Source organism: Myotis lucifugus, unplaced genomic scaffold, assembly GCF_000147115.1.
Source record: "Myotis lucifugus unplaced genomic scaffold, Myoluc2.0 scaffold_35, whole genome shotgun sequence".
Lineage (NCBI taxonomy): Eukaryota > Metazoa > Chordata > Mammalia > Chiroptera > Vespertilionidae > Myotis > Myotis lucifugus.
Window position 1 is genome coordinate 3,662,459 of NW_005871083.1, and position 23,434 is coordinate 3,685,892.

General features: G+C 42.4%; 1 protein-coding gene across 1 annotated transcript in view; it reads right to left on the minus strand.

Moving 5' to 3' along the window:
* HSD17B2 (hydroxysteroid 17-beta dehydrogenase 2) overlaps nucleotides 1-23,434 on the minus strand; it is a 57,139-nt gene that overhangs the window by 2,821 nt on the left and 30,884 nt on the right. Inside the window, exons 2-4 of the mRNA XM_006087039.3 lie at nucleotides 21,739-21,951; nucleotides 14,007-14,192; nucleotides 4,916-5,053 (exon numbers count right to left, since the gene is read on the minus strand). Coding sequence (XP_006087101.1) covers nucleotides 4,916-5,053; nucleotides 14,007-14,192; nucleotides 21,739-21,951 — 537 coding nt within the window. The remainder of the gene's footprint in view (nucleotides 1-4,915; nucleotides 5,054-14,006; nucleotides 14,193-21,738; nucleotides 21,952-23,434) is intronic.

Here is a 23,434-nt window from a genome sequence, read left to right on the forward strand (position 1 = left end):
GGTTTTTGATCATCCTCTGTGCTTCTCTGATTTTTTGGTTGATAGTAGTTTCCCGAGTCCCGGGAAGTCTCCCTCTCCCCAGAGTCAGGAGCACCACCCCAGGTCCCACCCGTGCCTTTGTTATTGCTGTGTGTCCGGGTTTTTTGTTTTGTTTTGTTTTTTTTTAAAAATATATTTTATTGATTTTTTACAGAGAGGAAGAGAGAGGGATAGAGAGTTAGAAACATCGATGAGAGAGAAACATCGACCAGCTGCCTCCTGCACATCTCCTACTGGGGGTGTGCCCGCAACCAACGTACATGCCCTTGACCAGAATCGAACCCGGGACCTTTCAGTCCGCAGGCCGACGCTCTATCCACTGAGCCAGACCGGTTTCGGCAGTGTCTGGGTTTTAAATGGACAAATACCCAGTGGTCCCGGGCGCCAGCTTAGCAAAATCTTGCATGAGGGAGAATTCTGTCTGGTTTTCCCCAAATTCCTCAGCCCCTACTCACCCTCTGTAAAGGCGCAAAACAAGTGAGGCCCGTAAAATAAAATTAGAGTCTCCAGCAAATGATCCAGTGGGCCTCTCTCATCACAGTCATTTGGACTGGATGGCATTTGAGTATTTATCTAGGCACCATGACAGAGAAACACAAGCTCCAGTCATGATCTCTGCCCTTAAGTAATTCACAATCTTATTAGAGCGAGTGGGTGATGAAAGCGCTGTAATGACATCAGAATGTAAGGCAACAATACAGAGAGGGACAGAGGCAATTGCTAGGGTGATTTTCCAACAATTAGTACAGAGTATGTGCTATGAATTAAATTAGAAAACATATGTGTGGAAGTAGCTGCTTCATGAGTATGGCATCCTTTCCTATTTTAAAGGAAGCTGAGTTCCATGTGAACTGTGTACTGTGCTATGATATCTGAGGCACAGGACAAGGGAGGCCCTAAGTGTACTATGCTTTGATATTTGAGACATTCTTTATTGTTCAATGTGATTTATTTCTGTATGCCCAGTTTTGTAATAGTTAAATTACTAGAATAATACATCTTGCTATAAAATATTACTAGAAAATCAAATGATCATTTATTGTTATTTTCTATAATTGAACACCATCTCTGCTATGCTAAAGTGATAGGTATTATAGAAATATTCAGATATGGAGACCTACAGGCTTGATTACAAGTGAGGTTTACTATCACAGCCCAAATTTATTGCTTTTAAAAAAAGCAGGGAGCCAACTAGAAACTGAACGGAATATAAGCCCTTGAAGGGCAAATGTAAATTGGATAAGCTTCGCTATTACAAGAGCGAATTCAGAGGCAAGAAAGAATTCAGAGGCAAGAATGAGAAGCAGATTGCATCCACTCTAAGTTGCTGCTAAAGAAAAAGAATGGTATACTATGAAAATACTTAATACATTGTAAAGAGATTTGTTCGAAGAGGATTTCCTAGAGTAGGTGGTATTTCAGTTAATTTTTTTAAATGTGAAGAGGTTAGTTAGATAACAAAAAGGTGTAGGGGTCCCGGATTGGAGAGGGTGCAGGCTGGGCTGAGGGACCCCCCCCTCCCCACGCGCCTTGTGCATGAATTTCGTGCATCGGGCCTCTAGTATATATGTAAAAGGCTTTGAGTGAATTCTGTTTTACCAGGAATAAACAAAAAACAAAAAGGAATTTGTTTTCATGTTTGTTTGCTTGCTTTTGCTTAGTAATAAATCACAAATCTGCCTTCTGATCAATGGCTATAGATTGAAACCAGAGCAGCAGAATTTTCCACATCTCAATCAAAGTCCTTCCTAGGTTTCACCATTTTAGGCGGCTCTGCCATAAATTGCCTTGCATATTATATCCTTTTGTATTTCAGCATTTACTTCTGTAGATTACAGTCCCCAAAGTGTGGTCCCCGGTCAAAAGGCACATGTATTTTGAATTTTAATTGCTACTGCTAGATATTTTTCCAGAAAGATTGCAGCAATTCATGCTCCCTCCTGCAAAGTATGTGATTGCCCGGGGATTGCTGTGGGGATGAGCCTTTGTTTTCGAGCTTGGTTGACTCCCCAGTATCAGGACTGTGTGGGGAGCCTCACTCTGAAATGTAAGCCAGTGAAATCCAATTACACTCATGGGAATGTAAACGGGGTTTCAATTGCTCATTTCTTTTTATGAAGGCACACGCAGTATTTAAAGAAATGATTACCCTGACAATTATTCTGGAGGTTTCTGAGTCATGAAAAACATGTTTGAGTGAACTATTGTTCCTCCAGCTACCTCCCCCCAGTCTCTGCTTTCACAGGCTAGGGCAGCGGTTCTCAACCTGTGGGTTGCGACCCCTTTGAGGGTCGAACGACCCTTTCACAGGGGTCGCCTAAGACCATCCTGCATGTCAGATATTTACATTACAATTCATAACAGTCGCAACATTACAGTTATGAAGTAGCAACGAAAATAATTTTATGGTTGGGTCACAACATGAGGAACTGTATTTAAAGGGCCAGAAGGTTGAGAACCACTGGTAGGGGATTCCTTTCCCTTTCTACTTTCTTTTTAAATACCTCATGGACTTTCTAACCACTCTTGTGGGTACTCTATTTTGATTCCCCAAAGCTCTCTTTATTGGTGTCAAAGCCACCAGCCCTTTATCAATCTTCATCTGCCACTTTTGACACCCACTCACCCATCCCCTGCCACTTTGGGCTACACACAATGAAATCGTTAAAACTATCTGGATCCAAAACCCATCTCTGCCTCATATTGCCTCATATCAGCTCTGTGGCTTGGGAAATTCCTTAAATTCTCTGAGTCTCAGTTTTCTCCCTATAAAATGTGATCATTACAATGCTTGCTTCATAGAATTAAGTGAAATTGTGCATGCCAACTGCTTAAAACCGGCTAAGCATGCAATATGTTTTAGCTGTTTTTATTGCAGGACACTAAAAAAAATTTGGTGTGTCTCCTTGAATGTCTTCAGAAGCTCCTTGTGTCCCTAAGATTCTTATTCTTGCCCTGTCCCCTCCTTCATGCATTATTCTTCACCTTGAGTCCTCAGCCCTCCATTGTCTAGCCTCCTGCCTTCAGAGAGCCCATCAAATATCAGCTTTAAACTGAGGGCAGTCCAGTAGGAAAGAAAGAATCCAGCACTACACCTAAGGATCTGGTTTCAAATTCCCTACCTTCGTGGTGTGCCACACACCCATACTGGGTGTATATTACCCACTTCACTTCAGTGTCCTCACCTGGAGAATTAGGTCAATTAAACCTGTCCCTCAGAACTAAGGGGAGCCTCACTCTGAAATGTAAGCCAGTGAAATCCAATTACACTCAACATAGACTAAGACATACAAGACTTATATGGGAAGGGTGAGGCTATAAATTGAAACAATATTTTAGAAAACAGTTTGGTATTATCCAGTAAAGATGAAGATAATTAAACTCTATGATCTGGTCATTCCACTCCTGGGTATGTGTTGTAGGAAAAAATCATGTACACATACACCACAGTACATGTGACAGAAGGTTCATGGAAGAATTCTTCATAATTTTCCAAAGTGACCCAAATATCCCATCAACTATAGAAAAATTGTGGCATATTCACAGGATACTATATAGCAATGAAAATGAATGAACCACAGCTACACACAACTTAGATGAATTGTGGAAACAACATTGAGTGAAAGAAGCCAGACACAATAGAATATAAACATGCTGATTCCTTTCAAAGTTCCGGAATTGAGTATAGCCAAACTTTGTTATTTGGGGATGCATGTATGGATATATCATTGTAAAGAAAAACAACAACCAAAACTACAAAAAGTAAGAGAGTGGGCATGTTTTGGGAATGGGAGAAGGCTATGACCGGAGAGGATCATATAGGGGCTTCTGGGGGCTGGAAATGTTTTATTTTTTTATCTGGATGTTAAGGACAAGAGTTTTTATAATAAATTGTTAAACTGTGTGTATGATATATTTATCAATTTAAAAATGAATAATATCAACAACATCAGGAAAGAATATGTAGAACGTGGCTACTTTCTGAGAAGAACAGCTCCCCCAAAATGTTAGCCATAACAATTTCGGGGGAATCCTTGAAACTGTAGCTTAACTGGAGGTTTTCTCTCTGTGTTGGAAGTTTCCTTTGTCTGTGTCACCAAACCCTCGTCCCTCCTGTCAGGTTCAAAGTCAAATTTCATCATTTACCCCATACACTTGCTGTCAGTCAACTTTCTTCTCTTGGTGTCATGTCTTCTATACCAGTCTCTCAGTCTGTCACATTTGGCATTATCTTTGACCCATTCATTTCTCCTCTCAACCCAGGGAGTCCCCAGCGTGGAAAATCCTTTCAATCCTTATCTTTCCTTCATTCATACAGCCCTGATCTACTCTTTCACCGCGGGTGGCCCAGGCCTCTTTCTCTCCCATCTCCCTCCCAAAAGAGGCCTTTCACTCAGTCATGATCCTCCTGATTAACATTAAAACCTCTGGGTTTGTTCTTTAGTAAGTTAGCAACCCTCCCCATTTTATGGTCTTTTATTAGACGGGCTTTTTAAAGATTAAATGTTTGATGCCTCAGAACTAAGCACTGAGCCACGGGGGTGGTCTGCATCTGCCCAGAGTTCAGAAATTCTGGAAGGACAGAGGGGAGGATGGCCATCTCCTCCCAGGGTAGAAAACAAGTGGGTCAGAGGGGAGGAGGTGGTGTTTATAAAATACATGACATCAAAACGTAATTCCTTCGTGGAAGAATGCAGGGGAGCAACCATAGATTGGAAAAAAGAACCTAGCACTTGCCCCTCTATTCTTAAAAGAGGCCCATCCATCCCAACCCCTCTTTAGTTGACTTCTGAGGCATTCAGTTTGAGCAGAACAGAGGACCTTTAGCATCCTTCCCAGGACGAACATTGCAAGTCTCTTAGGCTCAGATACCTACTTGTTTTGAAGCCTCCAGGCTGGATGTTAGAGACTTTAACTTCCCATTTGGAAAGCTCTTGTCTCATGACTGCCGAAAACATGGTCAGAGCTGCCTTGGATGAGCCATAGGCCGCCATCTTGAACAGTGGGACCCCTCCTATGGAAATAATGGAAGAAAAAAATAATCAAGGCTGATGTTTTCATTTTGTGATCCACTAAGTATTATCTGCCATGGGACCGGGGAGGGAGTAGAAAGGGGAAGAAGGAAGTTTTGGGGGATGATGGACGTGCTCACTATCTTGATTGTGTGGTGATGGTTTCCTGAGTATATACATATGTCTGAATTTATCAAATTGTGTACTTTAAATATGAGCAGTTTATTGTATATCAATTATATCTCAATTTTAAATTTTTTTTAAAGCAACCACCTTGCTTCAAGAGACCATAGACATTTTCAGCAAATGCCAGAGATGACTTCATGGGTATTTTTCTCTGCCTGTAATCCTTAGGACATTTATACAACTAGCTAGGGTTGGGAGGAGGATCTTACCTTTCCATGCTTCCCAGTTTCACCAGTTTTCCCAGCCTTGGTGATTCTCACCAAACCAAACATGAGACTAGTTTTGCACATGTGCTTGTCTTTGTTCTCTTAGCTTTAGAATTTTGCAAGTGATTTCTTTCAGTTGGACATACTTTATCCATGGAAGAACATCTTCCTATCCCTGAGCTGTCTTGCCTGAATCCTACCTCTATCCAAAAGTTAGTTTTTAGCAGGAGCATTTGAGACTACAAAATATGTCGCATGCCCATATCTAACATTTATTAAGGATCATTTATTAAGGGATACTTAAGTCATTCCCTTAAGTCTGTAGTTGGTAGAACAAACTCTTGTTTCTAAATAGGCTTTTAGCTCCTTCCTGGGCCCCCACAAAACACTGAGCTCATTTCTTCATACAGGGAAAGCATGACTGCAATGACTGTGACCTGGTTTCTTTAATGGCAGTCTTAGTAAAGACATTGGCCATTCCCGGTCACTTAATGAATCCATACTTTGAATTAAACTATCTAGCCTTAATCTGAAAAAATTCACACAATGCACTTTAAAATATGAGATGGTAAAATGTATGAAACCAAATATACACATGAGTATAAGTAAAACTGGAAAAAAAATGAATAAAATTGGCGGATATGCTGGTTATAATATTGCACTACTAGAGGCCCAGTGCATGAAATTCGTGCACTGGAGGTGGGGGGTGATTCCTCAATCTGGCCTGCGCCCTCTCGCAGTCTGGGATGGGGAGCAGACCTAAGCCAGCAGTCAGACATCCCTCTCGTAGTCCGGGACCCCTCACTCCTTACTGCCCACCTGCTCGCTGCTCCTTAGTGCTGCCGTGGAGGCGGGAGAGGCTCCCGCTACTACCGCTGTACTTGCCAGCTGTGAGCCCAGCTTCTGGCTGAGCACACTGACCACCAGGGGGCAGCTCCTGCATTGAGCGTCTGCCCCATGGTGGTCAGTGTGCATCATAGTGACCAGTTGTCTAGTCATTCCACCATAATGGTCGCTTAGGCTTTTATTATATAGATAATTTTGCAAAATTTTACCCTTAGAGCAGTGGTTCTCAACCTTCTGGCCCTTTAAATACAGTTCCTCATGCTGTGACCCAACCATAAAATTATTTTCATTGCTACTTCATAACTGTAATGTTGCTACTGTTATGAATTGTAATGTAAATACCTGATATGCAGGATGGTCTTAGGCGACCCCTGTGAAAGAGTCGTTCAACCACCAAAGGGGTCGCGACCCACAGGTTGAGAACCACTGCATTAGAGGAACCTGGGTAAATGGTACATAAGATCTCTTATACTCTTCCTTACAACTTAAGTAAATGTACAATGATCTCAATGAAAAAAAAAAGAGCATAGTGTCTGCACCCCCATGTTCATTGCAGCATTATTTACAATAGCCAAGACATGGAAACAACCAAAGTATTCATCAACAGATAAGTGGATAAAGAAAATGTGGTTTAATATATGCAAAGGAATATTATGTAGTCATTAAACACAAAGGAAATCCTGTCATTTGCAACAACATGAATGAACCTTGAGGGTTTTGAGTACATTATACTAAGTTATATAAGTCAGACAGAGAAAGACAAATACTATATGACCTCACTCATATGTGGAATCTAAAAAAACCAAACTCATAGATACAGAGAACAAATTGATGGTTTCCAGAGGTGGGTAGTGGGAGGTGGGCAAAATGGGTGAAGGTGGTCAAGAGGTATAAACTTCCAGTTATAACATAAAATTTGGGGATGTAATATACAGTATGTCCTTACTAACATCATTGAAAGGTCTGCAACTTTAAGGAAAAGAGGTATAATGAAACTAATTTTACTATAGGCTAATTGACATGAACATGAGTTAAGTCCCTACAGCATCTTATCACCATTATAATGAAACTAGTTGAATGGAACAACATTATTCAAGGGCCTGCTGTACTGCATGGTAACCATAGTTAATACTGTATTGTATACTTAAAGGGTGCTGAAAATAAAGCTTTAAAATGTTCTCATCACAAGAAAAAAATTTATAATTGTGTGAGGTGATGGTTGCTAGCTAATCTAATTGTGGTAATCATTTTATAATATATACATATATCAAATAATTATGTTGTACACTTTAATACAATGTTATATGTGAATTATACCTCAATAAAATGTGGGGTTGGGGTAGGGAAGAGCATAGGCATTGAAGTAGAAAAACCTAGAATAATGAATGTTACTTATCATTATTTTTCTTACATGATTATTAAAACTTTGGTCTGGCTCATATAATTTCCTTTTGGGAAATACAGGCATATCTCAGCGATATTGTGGGTTTCATTCCAGAACCCCACAATAAAGCAAGTATTTCAGTAAAATGGGTCATATTTTTTGCTGGCAGAGAGTCTTGCTTTAAATTTGTAAAAAACACATCTGGCCCTGCTGGTGTGGCTCAGTTGGCTGGGCATCATTCCACACACCAGAAGATTGCTAGTTCAATTCCTGGTCAGGGCACATACCTGGGTTTTGGGTTTAATCCCCAGCTGGCTCTCTCTCCCTCCCTTTCTCCCTTCCTCCATTCCTCTCTCTATGCGTGTCCTCAGGTGAGGATTAAAAAATAAATTTGTTTGCAGCCTTGGCAGATGTTTCTAAAGCTCTAGCTTTGTTACCAGACCCCATTACCAGTTGGGTCTAGGCCAGGAGCAGGTCTGCCTAGGGCCTACCAGTAGTGATTGGGTTATTGACTGTGCAGGAAAGAATACCATTCCAGGTGATTTTTTAAAAAATATGTATTTTATTGATTTTTCACAGAGAGGAAGGGAGAGGGATAGAGAGTTCGAAACATCGATGAGAGAGAAACATCGATCAGCTGCCCCCTGCACACCCCCCACTGGGGACGTGCCCGCAACCAAGGCACATGCCCTTGACCAGAATCGAACCTGGGACCCTTCAGTCCGCAAGCCGACGCTCTATCCACTAAGCCAAACCAGTTAGGGCTCCAGGTGATTTTTGAAAGTTTATTTATTAAAGCTGGAGACAGCGAAACAAAGGCAGGGCTTAAGGTAGAAGAAACAACACAAGAGAGAAAGTCAGAGAAAAGGTTCAGAGGTAAGCCTGGGTTGAGCTGCCACTGCCAACTGCTCCCCTGGTTGCAAGTCTTGTGGGGTTCCTTAGAGTTTAGGAGAAAATAAGCAAAGATACAAGGCATGGGCATGCTCTAGCAAGAGCACACTGTGGTTCCTTTGTCTTGAGGCTTTTTTATTTTTCCTTGGTGACTAGAATCCTAGGAGAGGTCTCATTAGAGGGTCTTTTTTTCTTCTTTATTTTCTTTCCCATCACCATTTATTCCCTCTATTCCCTCTTCCACTTCCACCCACCCCTCAGGAGAGGGTCTTAACCGAATATTCATTAGCTTTTCTGATGTGTCCTTCAATATGTTGATTCATCGAGACAAGTGTATAAAGGAACCAGGGTTATTTTCTGGTTAGTTTTATTTGTAAAGAACATTATTGAAGAGGGACTGGGACCGTGGCCGGTCTGCCTTGGGACAGTCTGGAAAGTGTAAACCATTTGCTCCTAAGTGTCCTTGGTTAGAGAAGATAAAACCTTGTGATTGATTAGCTGGCTGTAAATTGCTCAAATTGTTTGGCCTTGTCTAATTATTTTGGCTCAGTTTCCCTTATTCCACTTGTCAAGGAATTTCCCTAGCTTCTTACTCTCAGCTTGTCCAAGGAGGCTTATCTTATCTTTTAAAATTTCAAATAAGCCAGGTCTTCATTTTTTGGCCTCCCATGCCAAACTTCAATGCAAAATTTTAGTTTTATTTACCAAAATGTTAGGAGACATTATGACCTTTGTACATCCAAAGATCTACCTGGGAGCTAGGTAATTCTCCCTCCTTAAGCATGTCTGAAAGGGAGTATTTTTTTAACTTTTTGTTTGGAAATAATTATAGATTCACAGGAAGTTGCAAAGAAAATGTACCTGATAGTTGTTTACCCCTAACCCAGCTTCCTCTAATGATAGTGTCTTACATAACTATAGTATGATATCAAAACCGTGTAACTGACATTGGTACAATGCACAGAGCTTATTCAGTTTTCACCATTTATCTCTGTGCTCATTTATGTCTGTGTTTATAGTTCTGTGCAATTTGTTGTTGTTAATCCTCACTCGAGGATATTTTTTCCATTGATTTTTTTAGTTTTTAGAAAGGGAGGGAAGGGAAGAGAGAGAGAGAGAGGTAGAGAGAGAGAGAGAAACAGAAACATCGATCAATTACCTTCCATATGGGCCCTGACCGGGAATTGAACCTCCAACCTTTTGATGCACTGGACAATGCTCCAACCAACTGAGCCATCCCTCCAGGGCAGTGTTCTGTTTTTTTTATTATAGCCATTCTAGTGGGTGTGAAATGTAACCTCATTGTAGTTTTGATTTCCTGTTTTTAAGTAGCCCTCCTGGTGATTCTAATGCAAAAGCTGCCTAAGGACAGTAGCATTTACTTAGGAACTATTATACAGAGTGTCCCCAAAAATGTATACACACTTGAACAGCTGATAGCTCAGTTTTGAAAATGAAATGTTATTTTAATAAGCACTGCCTTTATAATTATTCAAAGTGTATGTATACATTTTTGGGGGACGCTCCATAGAAATGTAGAATCTTAGCCCTACCCTCTTCAGATCTACCAGTCAAAATCTTCATTTTAACAAAGATCCCCAGGTGATCACTACACACATTCATATTTGAGAAGCTTTGATGTAAGAGACAGGCAACCCTATATTGCTAACACCTCCTAATCATTCTTTAAGCACTAAAAGTTAGGGTCTGTGATTTTTTTGCCCCGTTTACCTGGTATGTCCTTGTTTGATAGTCTGGAAAAGTGAGAGGAACACAGAACTTATAGTAAAACAAACAGACCGGGTTCCAATTCTGACTCCAGCATTTACCCGCTGGATAATCCCAGACTATAGTGTACTTAAAATAGAAAAGGAATTAATACCTGCATCCTGCAAACTTTGGGATTAAGTGACTTTGGTACCACAAGTGTCTAATACAATTTAGTGCAGAGGTAGTTTACTCAATTTTGTTCTCTCTTCCTCTTGCCCTACACTAGCCCTGGCTTTTGTATGAGAGTTTCAGCAAAGCAACCCTCAGCTTTGGCTTCCTCTCACATCACCAAGCAGCTGAGGGACTGGCTGAATGATTTGCCAGATCACTGATTTCCTTAAAGTAGCCAGCTCAGCAAGAAAAAATCCACGAATGACCCCACAATCAACTTCTCTGCACTAAGTAAGACCAGGCTCAAAGCTGGAACCTTGAACTCTGCCAGATACCTATAATATATAGACGTGTAACAATCTCTAAGGCTATTTATTTTGGTGTAATTTTCATACATTTTAACCAGTAAATGTGCTAAGTAAGCACTCAGAATCCATAATGCATTTATATCTACAGCCAAGATCAGAGGTTCTCAACTGGGGGTGATTTTTCGTGACCCCCTCCTACCAGTGGGCATGTGGCAATCTCTGAAGATTTGTCAGTGCTGAGGGTGGGTGCTACTTACATCTAGTGCAGTGGTTCTCAACCTTCTTAATGCCACAACCCTTTAATACAGTTCCTCATGTTGTGGTGACCCCCAATTTCATTGTTACAAATTGAACATAATTAAAGCATAGTGATTAATCACAAAAACAATATGTAATTATATATGTGTTTTCCGATAGTCTTAGGCGACCCCTGTAAAAGTGTTGTTAGACCCCCAAAGGGGTCGTGACCCACAGGTTGAGAACCGCTGATCTAGTGGGTTACCACATCCTACAATGCATCATATAGCCTTCGCCTGGGGAAAATTAGCCTCTCCCAAAATCAGTAATGCTGAGGTTGTGAAACACTGCCCTAGACTCCTAAACTCAGGTGCTGGGTCACACTCATTAATAGGTAATAAAATGGATACATAAACAAATGAGGTGACCTACCCTAGATCATCCAGCTAATAATAGAGGAGCAGGATTCAAACCACAACTGGCTCAAAAGCCCTGAGGCCCGAGTTGTTTTATAAGGCTTGTTTTCAGACATTCTTGTTCAAGTCCAGCTTACAACTGCATGTACATACACAAGTTTTACTCTGCAATTTCTTAAGAAGCAAACAGGCCAGAAAAAGCTTTTATTTTATTTATTTATTTATTTATTTATTTATTTATTTATTATTTTTCTTTTTATTTTTTATTTATTTATTTATTTTTTTTATTTATTTTATATTTTATTGATTTTTTACAGAGAGGAAGGGAGAGAGATAGAGAGTTAGAAACATCGATGAGAGAGAAACATCGATCAGCTGCCTCCTGCACATCTCCTACTGGGGATGTGCCCGCAACCCAGGTACATGCCCTTGACCGGAATCGAACCCGGGACCCTTTAGTCCGCAAGCCGACGCTCTATCCACTGAGCCAAACCGGTTTCGGCTATTATTTTTCTTTTTAAATCCTTACCCGATGATATTTTCCCATTGATTTAAGAGACAGTGTAAGAGAGAGGGAAAGACAGAGAGAAACATCGATGTGAGAGAAACTCATTGATTGGTTGCCTCCTGCATGTGCCCTGATTATGGCCCCCGCCGGGGAGGAGTCTGCAATTGAGGTACATGCCCTTGATCAGAATCAAACCCTGGACCCTTCAGTCCACAGGCTGACACTCTATCCACCAAGCCAAACTGGCTGGGGCCAGAAAAAGCTTTTAGACCTCTCAAACATAAAGATTTTTCAAGTGCCCTTTGTACAATCAGACTAACAATTACCTCCCAATTCCTTTCTTCCTTGGTTAAATATTTAGCTAACTGCTTTGCCATGATTTGGGTCAAAGAGCTATTTATTTATATGGTAAGGATGGTACACATGATTATAAGAGATAAAATTCTACCAGAGAAGGCATGGTCAAGTCTAAAAGTAGTAAGTTGTTAGGGCTAATGTGTGACAGGGAACAGCAGGACGAACAGCAACTCATTGTCACTGTTAGGGGTGGTGATGCAGCAGCTGGCAGGATAAAAAGCCACAGATGCACATATAGCCGGCCTCTTCCCCATTGTCATGGTGGATGGCTTTTGGGTCTCTAACTCACTACATGCCAGGTATGGCTGATGCTTAAACACCCGTCATTTCATCTCATCTCACCATAACCCTAAGAAGAAGCAATTATTAGCCCCATGGTAAAATGAGGAAGCTGCAGCTCAGGCGTTCAGGACTTTGTCCTAGGTCACTCAGGTGTCAGTGGTAAAGATAGGTTCACAACCTGGACAGTTTCTCTCCACTTTGCTTAGCTGGCTTCCTCTCCCTTTTGAAACTGATTCTAACTGTATAGTTACATGACATCTCTCTCTTTCTGTTTCAAGGTCCTTCCTGTAGGAATGGGAAATGTGGGAGGGAAGGATATATTCATAATGTGATTGACTTTTCAGAAAAGAATTTAAAAAAGCAACATTTCTTCCCTGCCCCAATTCTTATAAGACTGAGGCGGGAGTGTCAGAGTCAAGGAGTAACTGGAAGATGGAGGAAGGGGCCATGAGCCAAGGAATGCAGGAGGCTTCTAGAAGCTAGAAAAGTCAATGTAATTGATTCTCCCTTAGAGACTCCAGAAGGAATGCAGCCCTGCTGACACCTTGATTCTAGCCCAGTGAGACCTCTCACCTTCAGAACTGTAAGAGAAATTTGTATTAGTTAGCCATTAAATTTGTGGTTATCTGTCATAGCAACAGTAGTAAAGTAATACACTTTGGTTGATGGTGCATCTGTGCTTTCTCCATGCCTTCTATCCCCACCCCATCCTCCAAAAATAAAAATAAAAATAAAACAACTGTGGGGACTGACCTTAATATCCATCATGGGCTTCCATACTGGGGCTCACTCTGCCCCAGGCCTTCCAAACACTCCTAGATAACACCTTTTATCACACTTATGTGATCTCACACAAAGGGCATTGTTTATGAAAGTGAGATTATTAAAGTTGATTCAAGTTGTGGACTATCTGTTCTTGGACATGGAGAGAAATGAGTCATCAAATGTCTCACTCTGACCCAATTGTATGGGAGATTTCAAAATGAAGAGAATGATCTTATGGAAAACACTAGTAGGCAGCCAACTGAGAATGGTACTCTGAAGTACCAACAGAATGAGGACATTTGCCTACTCATCTTACAGGGAACAAAAGAGGATGCTGAGTTCAGGGAGGATTGAAAGTAGGTTACCTGTAATGCTGACATTAACTGTATGAAGAATTTTCTGTTCAGACCTAGGAAGCTTGTGCATTGGCTTGTGCCAATGTGAAAATATGCAACAACCTTAAATTCCTAGTAATGAATAGATGAGTTAGAAGGTACGTTAGAGCTTGTACATAAAAAGGTTTTAAAGGAGATAAAGGTTTCATTGTTTTAAGGTCAACAGTAAACATACAGTTTGACTGATCATGACCCAGCCCTGCATGAGCATGTCCTGCTTTCTTGTTAGCCCACAAAGAATGCAGCGAGCCGCGTCTTGCACTGCACAACCTTGTGGGGAAAGGCCAACTCACCTGCCATGCTGCTGATGTTCACCAGCCTCCCCTTGGATTTCCTAAGAAGAGGCAAAAATGCCTTCGTGACTTCCACAGCCCCGAAGAAGTTCACGTCCATGCATCGTTTGTAGTGGATCATAGGAATGAGCTCCCCATCAGCGGGTAAGCCAAGGATCCCAGCATTGTTGACCACAGCCCACAGTCCTGAGAACAGAAAGGAACAGCATTGAGGTTGGGCCAGACTAGAGAGCAGGACAATTTTTAACACTTTAAGTTCTAGAGTCAAAAGGGCCTCTTTGAGATTAAGGACAGATCACTGACACTCTCCAAACTCAGTCTCTTTCAATACCTACAACCACCTGCCCTGAGGGGTTATGTGGGGAGTAAATTTGTGAAATACCGAGCAATATTTTTGGAGGCATTTTCTTTTGCTTCAGAGCACTTTCCTACATCCATGCAGCTCGATAAGCGTCTACCTCATGCTTCTCTCTCCAAGGAATGTGTAGAGACAGTATGGTATCTTGAGGACAATGCAGGATGGCATAAGAGCCTGTCTGCCCTTTTCCTTAGACAAGAAGATCTCCTCGTCCCAGGAAACAGGGAAACTAGAGAACAAGTGCCAAGAGCTAAGAAGACTGCAAAGACCCTGAGCCCTATTTTCCCCAACCAGCCTGATTCCCTTGATAAGAATCACCAGAAGGCCCTAGCCGGTTTGGCTTAGTGCCGTGGTTGGCAAACCGAGGCTTACGAGCCACATGCGGCTCTTTGGCCCCTTCAGTGTGGCTCTTCCACAAAATGCCACGTGTGGGCGCGCATGTACAGTGCGATTGAAACTTCGTGGCCCATGCGCAGAAGTCGGTATTTTGTGGAAGAGCCGGTATTTTGTGGAAGAGCCACACTGAAGGGGCCAAAGAGTTGCATGTGGCTCTCGAGCCACGGTTTGCCGAGCTGCAGTTTCCTGATCACTGGAGGATAGAGCAACAGCCCTCAAACTGAAGGGTCTCAGGTTCAATTCCGGTCAAGGGCATGTACCTCAGTTGCAGGCTCGATCCCTGGCCCCAACCCAGGGCTAGTATGGGAGGCAACCAATCAATGTGTCTCTTACATTGATTCTTTCTCTATCTCTCCCCCTCTGCCGGAAGTCAGTCCATCCTTGCTGCTTGACATAGTCGCTGCAGGGAAGAAACATCTGCACAGCATATGTTTCAAGGGACCTGGTGTATATGGCATACTGTTCTTAATATGTTTGCTCCCCTTCTTAGCGCTATGTGTTTTAACCAAGGTCACCTCTCTGAGAAAGGTTGTTTCCCCAGGTAGGGATTTTTCCCTGGAGTTAGGGATTAACAGGACTAAGGGAGGGAATAAAACCCCTTAACTAAGTGCCAGGTGGGTAATTAATCACTTTACAAACAATCACGCTTAAGCTACATAATCTTTACTTAGGATAATCTCCTTCAGTTACTTCCTTGTAGCTTAACAGAACAATAGAGTAGTGACCTTGGAATGGAGATAACAAACGGCCTAACCTTTGGAATAGAATGGATAGGATTAAAATCAACTGGTATAAATACAGATGTAACAGGAGAATAAAGAAGAACCTGGCTGGAGAACCTGGCTAGAACCTGGCTAGGCTGTTGATCAACTGAACGCTGTCTCCGTGTCCTTCCTTCTTCACCGACTCCATCCACACCTTTGGGATCCCCTGGACCTGCTGGGGCTGGACCCCAGCACCCCTCCCTTCCACTCTCTCTGAAAATCAATGGAGAAAATATCCTCCAGTGAGGATTAACAACACACACACACACACACACACACACACACACACACGGAAACAAGAAGAAAAGAAAAAGAATCACTAGAAGGGCTTATTCAAATATATTGCTGGCCCCCCCTCAAGAGAATCTGATTTGGGATGTCTGGAGACCTGAGAATCTGCATTTCCAACAAGTTCCCAGGCAACGCTGATGCTGTCCTGGACCACGTCCACAACTAGTGGTTTTCAACCTTCACTGCACATTAGGCTCACCTGGGAGGCTTTTTAAAGCCCCAGTGCCCAGGCCACATCCCAACCAACTAGAACAGGACTCTTGGATGAGGGAGAGAGGGGACCTTTGAAATAGTTTAAAATTTTTCCCAGGTGATTCCAGTACACAAGCTTGGGAACCATTGCCATAAATAATAGGAGAGAGGTAACTGAAAAACTCCAGATGTTTTGAGGGATGAGGGATCTGAAGCAGAGGTGAGTGACCGGGGTCCTCTTTATCTGAGAGAAAAAGAGGTGGCAGGACCTAACGTATGTTTAGCTTGATGGGCCTGAAACAGAATCTCTGAGTTCCCTAAGCCTTAGCATGCTTTAGAACAGTGGTTCTCAAGGTGTGGTCCAGCATCAGCAGCATCTTATCAACTGGGCATTTGTAGAAATGCCATTCTGGAACCCCACCTCAGACCTGCTGGATCAGAAACTGCCGATCAGAAATTGTTGAATCTGGTACAACCTGCCTTCCAGGAGATCCTGCAGCATGCTCAAGTGAGAGAACCTGCGTTATGTACAGGAGACGAATGAGCCTCAACGCTGGCAGAGTGCAGAAATGGCAGGAGGCACCAACCCTAGCATCTAGGAAGTTGGTACATGAGGACTGGATGGAGCATTGGACATCTCCACGGGGGCCAACATGAACAATTGACAATCCAAGATGAAATGCCCCATCCCCAGGAATGTAGGTGCTACTACCCCAGGGAAATGAGATGAAGTTGAAAATGACAGAAACATTTTTTGCCACATGTCAGAAAGATGGCTCAAAATAGAAATGAGTTGAGTTATAGAAAATAAAGTTACATGTCTGCACACTTGAGTTGGTGACATTTCACACATCATCATGTTAGGAAAATCCAGAGAGAAGGTGCCTGGCATGTAGTAAGAGCTCAACAGCTATTAGGATGGTGAGGGGTGATGAGAATGCCTCCACTAGCATCCTCTCACTCAGTGAGGGTTTTAATTCGTTCAGCTTGTGGCACACCTTTAACCAGTCAACATGCAGGCTCAGCTTGAGAATGCCCTTGAACAGGGTTCGGCAAACTTTTTATATAAAAGGCTAGATAGTAAATATTTTAGTGTTACAGGTCCTACTGTCTCAACTCTGCCATGATCAAGTGAGAAAAACCAGATTATACGTAAATGAGTGGGCATGGCTGAGTGCCAATAAAACTTGATGTATAGACATTGACATTTGAATTCCATATAATTTATGTGTTGAAAAAATTCTTCCGATTTCTTTTAACTATTTATAAATGTTAAAAAAATCCTTAGCTCACAGACTATACAAAAACAGGTGGCAGAGCTACATAATAGACTTTAAATGACAAAGTTAAAGAGATAGAAAACAGATGGGTTATTGTCAGAGATTAAGGATGAGACTATGGCTCTAAAAGGGTTTAGCATGAGAGAGCCTGGTATTGATGAAACAGTTCTGTATCTTGATTGTGGTGATTTTAGCACAAGCCTACACATTATGATATTGCAGAACTACACACACACACACACACACACACACACTTGCATGTATGGAATCTGAATACACTCTATGGATTATATTAATGCCAACTTCCTAATTTTGCTATTGTACTATAGTTATGCAAGATGTTGCTACTGAGAGAGGCTTGGCAGACAGTGTTTAGTATCTCCCTGCACATTTTTTTTGCAACTTCCTGTGAATCTACAATTATTTCTAAATAAAATGCTAAACAAAACAACAACAACAAAAAAACAGGTAGAGCCATAGTTTGACAACTCCTGTCATAGAATTCTAAGCTGGCCATTATGCCCTTTATACCTATAGGGCTTTAAAATAACTAATATTCATTAATAATTAACCATATGCTAACACTAAGTTAATAATATGTTGTGTAGGAACACAGCACAGCTGCTGGCCCTCGTCCAGGAGCAGCAGCAGTTTCCTGGTTTATCTATAGGGTCCAAAGGGTTCTTTAGCAAACATCCTTCTTTCTGATTTTAAACTCTCCTGTTTCACTGCTCCTCGTTCTCTTTGATTTGAGAGGCTGAAGTTGAGAGAGACCTCGAGGAGAGCAGGCAATGGTGTATTGGTAGTTCTGTCTCAGAAGAGGATTGCCCTCTAGAATGCTGGCTCCCAAACACCAGGGGCTCATACCTGGTAAAACGCACTCACCACACCCCTTCATCCCTGGACACTGGCATGGTATTTCTCCCTACTTTATTGTTCAATGTGGTCAGTACTGCTCCTCTGGCCTCACTAGAGGCCTCTGTATTGAATATCTCCTTGAATAAGACATCATGAAATCAAACTCATGAGAGGAACAAACTCAACCTGGTAAGATAGCAAAAGACCAGGGCAGGAAAAGGTACCTTTCTATAAAATGATAGCACATTGCTAAGCTTGCTGAAAATGGATTCCTGATAACCAACAATCTATTTTTCTCTCATCCTCTCATTTCTTAGATATTTATTGAATATTTACTATATGACTGGGACTATCCTTAATAGTGAATGAATAGAAACTAAGACCCCTAACTGAATGCTTTCCTCATGTCAGGGACTCTTCTAAGTGCTGTCTTTGTAATAACTACCAGAGGCCTGATGCATGAAATTCGTGCAAGGGGCTCGGCCCGCACAGCCCTGGCTTAGCCCAGAAGGTCGTCCAGAAGGTTGTTCAGCGGTCCGGTCTAATTAGCATGTTATACTTTTATTATTATAGATTACTTCAAATATCAAATGAGACATAACATTACTCTCTTTGTGCTGTGAAGAGAATATAAGCAGGAAGTGTTTGAGGCTTCCATAGAAAGCCCTATATTAAAACCAATACAGAAGAAAGCAAAGCTAAGAGACTGGATCCTGATGACATTGCTTAAGTTCCTGGATCCAGACATGCCTGAAGCCAACTGGTCTTCTCAATCACATGAGCAAATACATTCCTTTTATGCTTCAGCAATTTTTAAAAATATTTTTATTGATTTCAGAGAGGAAGGAAGAGGGAGAGAGATAGAAACAGATGAGAATCATTGATTGGCTGCCTCCTGCACGCCTCCTACTGGGGATTGAGCCCACAACCCAGGCATGTGCCCTTGACTGGAATCAAACCTGGGACCCTTCAGTCTGCAGGCTGATGCTCTACCCACTGAGCCAAACCGGTCAGGGCTGCTTCAGCAACTTTGAATTGGGTTGTGTCACTTGCATCTCAAAGAATCCTAATGAAAACATGGTTCTGGCTCTCAAGGAACCTAGTGGTGAGGAGTGGTAGATGGACAGATACTTAAAATAATGCAGTGATATGAATGTCTGCAAAGTATAATGAGTGAGTGTCCAGAAGAGGAAGTGAATGATGTAGCCTGGATTACCAGAAAGGTCATGCAAGAGATACTATATTTGAGCCAGGTCTTCTGTGGAAGTAGAGTCTGCACTTGGATAAAGGCAAGAGCCTTAGACAAAGGAAGTGGAGGCCAGCAGAGAATTTTGGCAAGAGGAAGCAGAATATGCAAAGATACAAACTAGCACATTCTAGTCTGGAAACGATTCAGAATTAAGAGTTTGGCAGGGGCCACTATCCTGAAAGGCCTTCAAATACTTGTTAAGGTATTTAGATTTTATTTGGAGAACCACTGAACTATGTAATGAGACATAGCAAAACACCTACCACAGAGCTGGCTCATGAGAGGAACCCAAGACATGAAAACTTTGTATGTCAAGGGGTTTTTAGGGAATAGATGACATTGTAAGATGTGCACATTATAAAGATTACCGTCCATTTGGAAAGTAATGGGAAAGGTAAAGGGGGTCATTGTGGGAGCCCAGGTGGGAGATGAGGGCCTTCGCTAAGCCATAGCTGCCTAGAGATGGTAGGAAGGTCTGGGATGATAAAGATCTAGGACAGTGATGGCGAACCTATGACAAGCGTGTCAGAGGTGACACACGAACTCATTTTTTTGGTTGATTTTTCTTTGTTAAATGGCATTTAAATATGTAAAATAAATATCAAAAATATAAATCTTTGTTTTACTATGGTTGCAAATATCAAAAAATTTCTATATGTGACATGGCACCAGAGTTAAGTTAGGGTTTTTCAAAATGCTGACACGCCGAGCTCAAAAGGTTCGCCATCACTGATCTAGGAGGTATAACTGACAGGGCTCCAGACCAATAGGATGCAGGAATCACAGGTAGCCACAGGTTTAAGAGACACCCCCCCAGGTTGCTGGCATGAATGCTAACACCTGAGCCAAGTGGTGCAGAGGGTAAATTGATTTGCAGACTGGCAGCAGAGGTCAGATTTTGACAAATCAAGTTGGGGTGTCTGATAGGTAATTTTATATACATGTAGTTTTGGACATTGAAAAGAGGGCTAGGTTGGCAATACAGATTTGGAAGTTACTTAAATCACAGTTGCTTAAATCTCAGTGTTTCTCAACTCAGGCAGAATATTAGCATCACCTGGGGAGCTTTAAGATATACTGATACCTAGGACCCCACATAGGATCTTCTTTATAGCTGACATTCCCCGTAAAAGGATAGCAACATTGCCAGCCTCATGGCTGAAGGATTAGCTGAGTTATTGTGGGTAGATACTGATGTGGTTGGTTGGGGTAGGGGTTCCCAGGCTGGGTGGATATCCCGAGTGTTAGACCGGTGCCTCAGAAGGACCTCACGCTTGGTTGAATTCCCTGCTGGGACCATCTTAAAGTCTTAATCGTTTTTTAAACTAAAAAGGCCTCACATAATTTTCATTTTGCACTGGGCCCCCCATCGTATGTAGCCCATCCTGGGACCAAACTTGGATATTTTCAAACACTCCCCGGTGCAAAGTCCTGGTGTAGGGAAACAACAGTCTAGCCCAGGGGTGGGCAAACTTTTTGACTCGAGGGCCACAATGGGTTCTTAAACTGGACCGGAGGGCCGGAACAAAAGCATGGATGGAGTGTTTGTGTGAACTAATATAAATTCAAAGTAAACATCATTACATAAAAGGGTACGGTCTTTTTTTTTTTTAGTTTTATTCATTTCAAATGGGCCGAATCCGGCCCGCAGGCCGTAGTTTGCCCACGGCTGGTCTAGCCCCAAAAATGTGGAGTGGGAAGTTTGGGATAGATCCTCAGTAACATTCACATTTATGGACAGGGTTAAGGGGTAGAAGAAAAGGCTCAGATAGAAGCAGAAAGTATGATCAGCTAACTACGAGGGCAGTAGGAGTCTGGTGACACCAAAGCCAAGGCAGAGGAGGGTGATCGCCACATTTAAACACTGCAGAGTAGTTAAGAGCTTGGAGTTCAGGATAATGCTGACTAGCTTGGCCAGACCAGGGCAGCAGAGTTCCAAAGAGTTTGGCCATGAACGAAGGGATCAAGAAAGGGCAGTGGCTAAGGAAGGACCGTGATTACGAAGCTTTTAAAAAATCTAATACATGTTAATATTGGTGTAAGGAGAGAAATGAGGAAGGGGTGGGAGGTGGTGATTGATGGGAGAGTGACTGAGCAGATGTTGGAGGAACCAGGATAAAGAATTCTGTAAGCACTGTGAAGACAGACCATGCCTGAATCATTCCTAATGTCCGCATGTCTATGAGAGGCCCCCGCATGTGGCAGTGCTCTGTAGTGGTGTCTTCAGATGCGGTCAGCAGCCAGAATGGACTAGAGGGCAGCAGTAATTAGAGGCTGGAACCCGTGTTGGGCATTTGCCAGGAGGTGGAGGGCAATGCAGGGCATGGGTGGCTGAAGGCAGTACCTCTGTTCTGCACCTTCTGCACCACTTTGCTGTAGGCGTCTTTTATCTGCTGCGAGTCGGTGACATCCAGCTGGAGCACAGAGAAGCGCGTGGAGCAGGTTCTTCGCAGTTCCTCTGCCCCTGACCCATTTTCATCCAGAACTCCAGCAAACACCGTGAAGCCCAGCTGGTCCAGATACTTGCACAAAGCATGGCCAATCCCAGAATCGCCACCTGCAAGGGGTCAAAGCAAGACAAAGTGGCTCCGGAGAAAGTATTTAATAAGGAAACACACCACATGCTATTTGCAATGGTCCATATTCTCTGGACACAGTGGGTCTTGAGGAATTTTCTTTATCTAAGTGGGAAATGGGCAGAGAAGCCGAAAGAGACAACTTTTTTCTGTATATAAAAAAGGAAATGAGGGAGAATTTGGGGTAGGAGAAAAGCTGATGGGAGGATGACCAGGAGTAGCTGGTGGCAAAAGAACTTAGGAGGGAACAAAGCCTCTCTTTACTAAATCTGGTTTTGTTTTTTATTTGAAAGTGAATTAATAAAGCCAAAGTTGACAGGAGGCCATCTGCTCCATTTGCTTGTACTTACTAATGAGGAAGGATAGCATAGAGGCCTGAGTGTGAGCTTAGCCCCTCCCATCCCTACCTGTACAACCTCGGTCAGGTTATTTTACCTTTCCGTGACTAACTTCCTCATCTGTAAAATGGGCTTAATAATGGTACCTACATCAGTTAATATTTGTGATGTGCTTAACAGTGCCTGTTTCAAGTAATTACCGTATAGGTCTTTTTTTTTTTTTTAACAAAACTATGCCATCCTTCCTGATTTTCAGGCCTTTACATGCACAATATTGGTTGATGGGGATTTTGCCTCAACCAAAAGTTAGCTAAACATCCGGATTAAGATTCAGACTCCTTGATTCTACCTCTTCCATGTCCCAGCCTTGGGAAATGTTATATATATAGCCCTTTGGAACCTCCACATCCTTATCTGGGAAGTGGGGTTATAATAGTATCTCTCTCCTGGGCTGAGCTTAAAAGTCAACAAGACAAAGGGTATTTTTGCACAAGGTCCAACATGTCACGTGTGGCTGTTATCAGTACAGTGGCTCTAACCCAGACATGATTTCTCATTTACAGTGTTAGAGATAAGGCTGTGCTGGCCCTGGTGTCGCAAGGCTGTGAGTTTGTGCAGGGTCAGAGGGCCTTGGCAAAGTATGTGGCTGGGGAGCCACTCCCTGCCCGATAGGATAACCCTTGAGCATTCCAGAAATCCAAAACAAGGCTGGCGCCTCTGTGAAAAGGCAAAGTGTTTCATCAGAGTTACTCAATATGTAGTAGCCTCTGAAAATAATCATGCCTAATCATACCAACTGAATGCTCCCAGCTTTCAGCCAGCCTCACACATATTAACTCATGGAATGTTCCGAACTGGGAGGAAACTGAGACACCGGAGAATTAAGTCATTCAGTTGGGACGTGGCAGAGGTTGGCACCCAGGCAGGGTTTGAGATATAAACATTTCAGGCATGAACTATTCACTTCTTCCTGAGCACAAGGCTTAGCATAGAAGGGGGTCAATAAAAGGTATGTGTTGACTACATTAAGAGGGCACTGAAATGTGAGTTCCTTAAGAACAGAGAGAGTCCTAGTTCACTGGTGTTGAAAGTACCTGACTCAAAGTAAGTGTTCAGCAAACTGCTG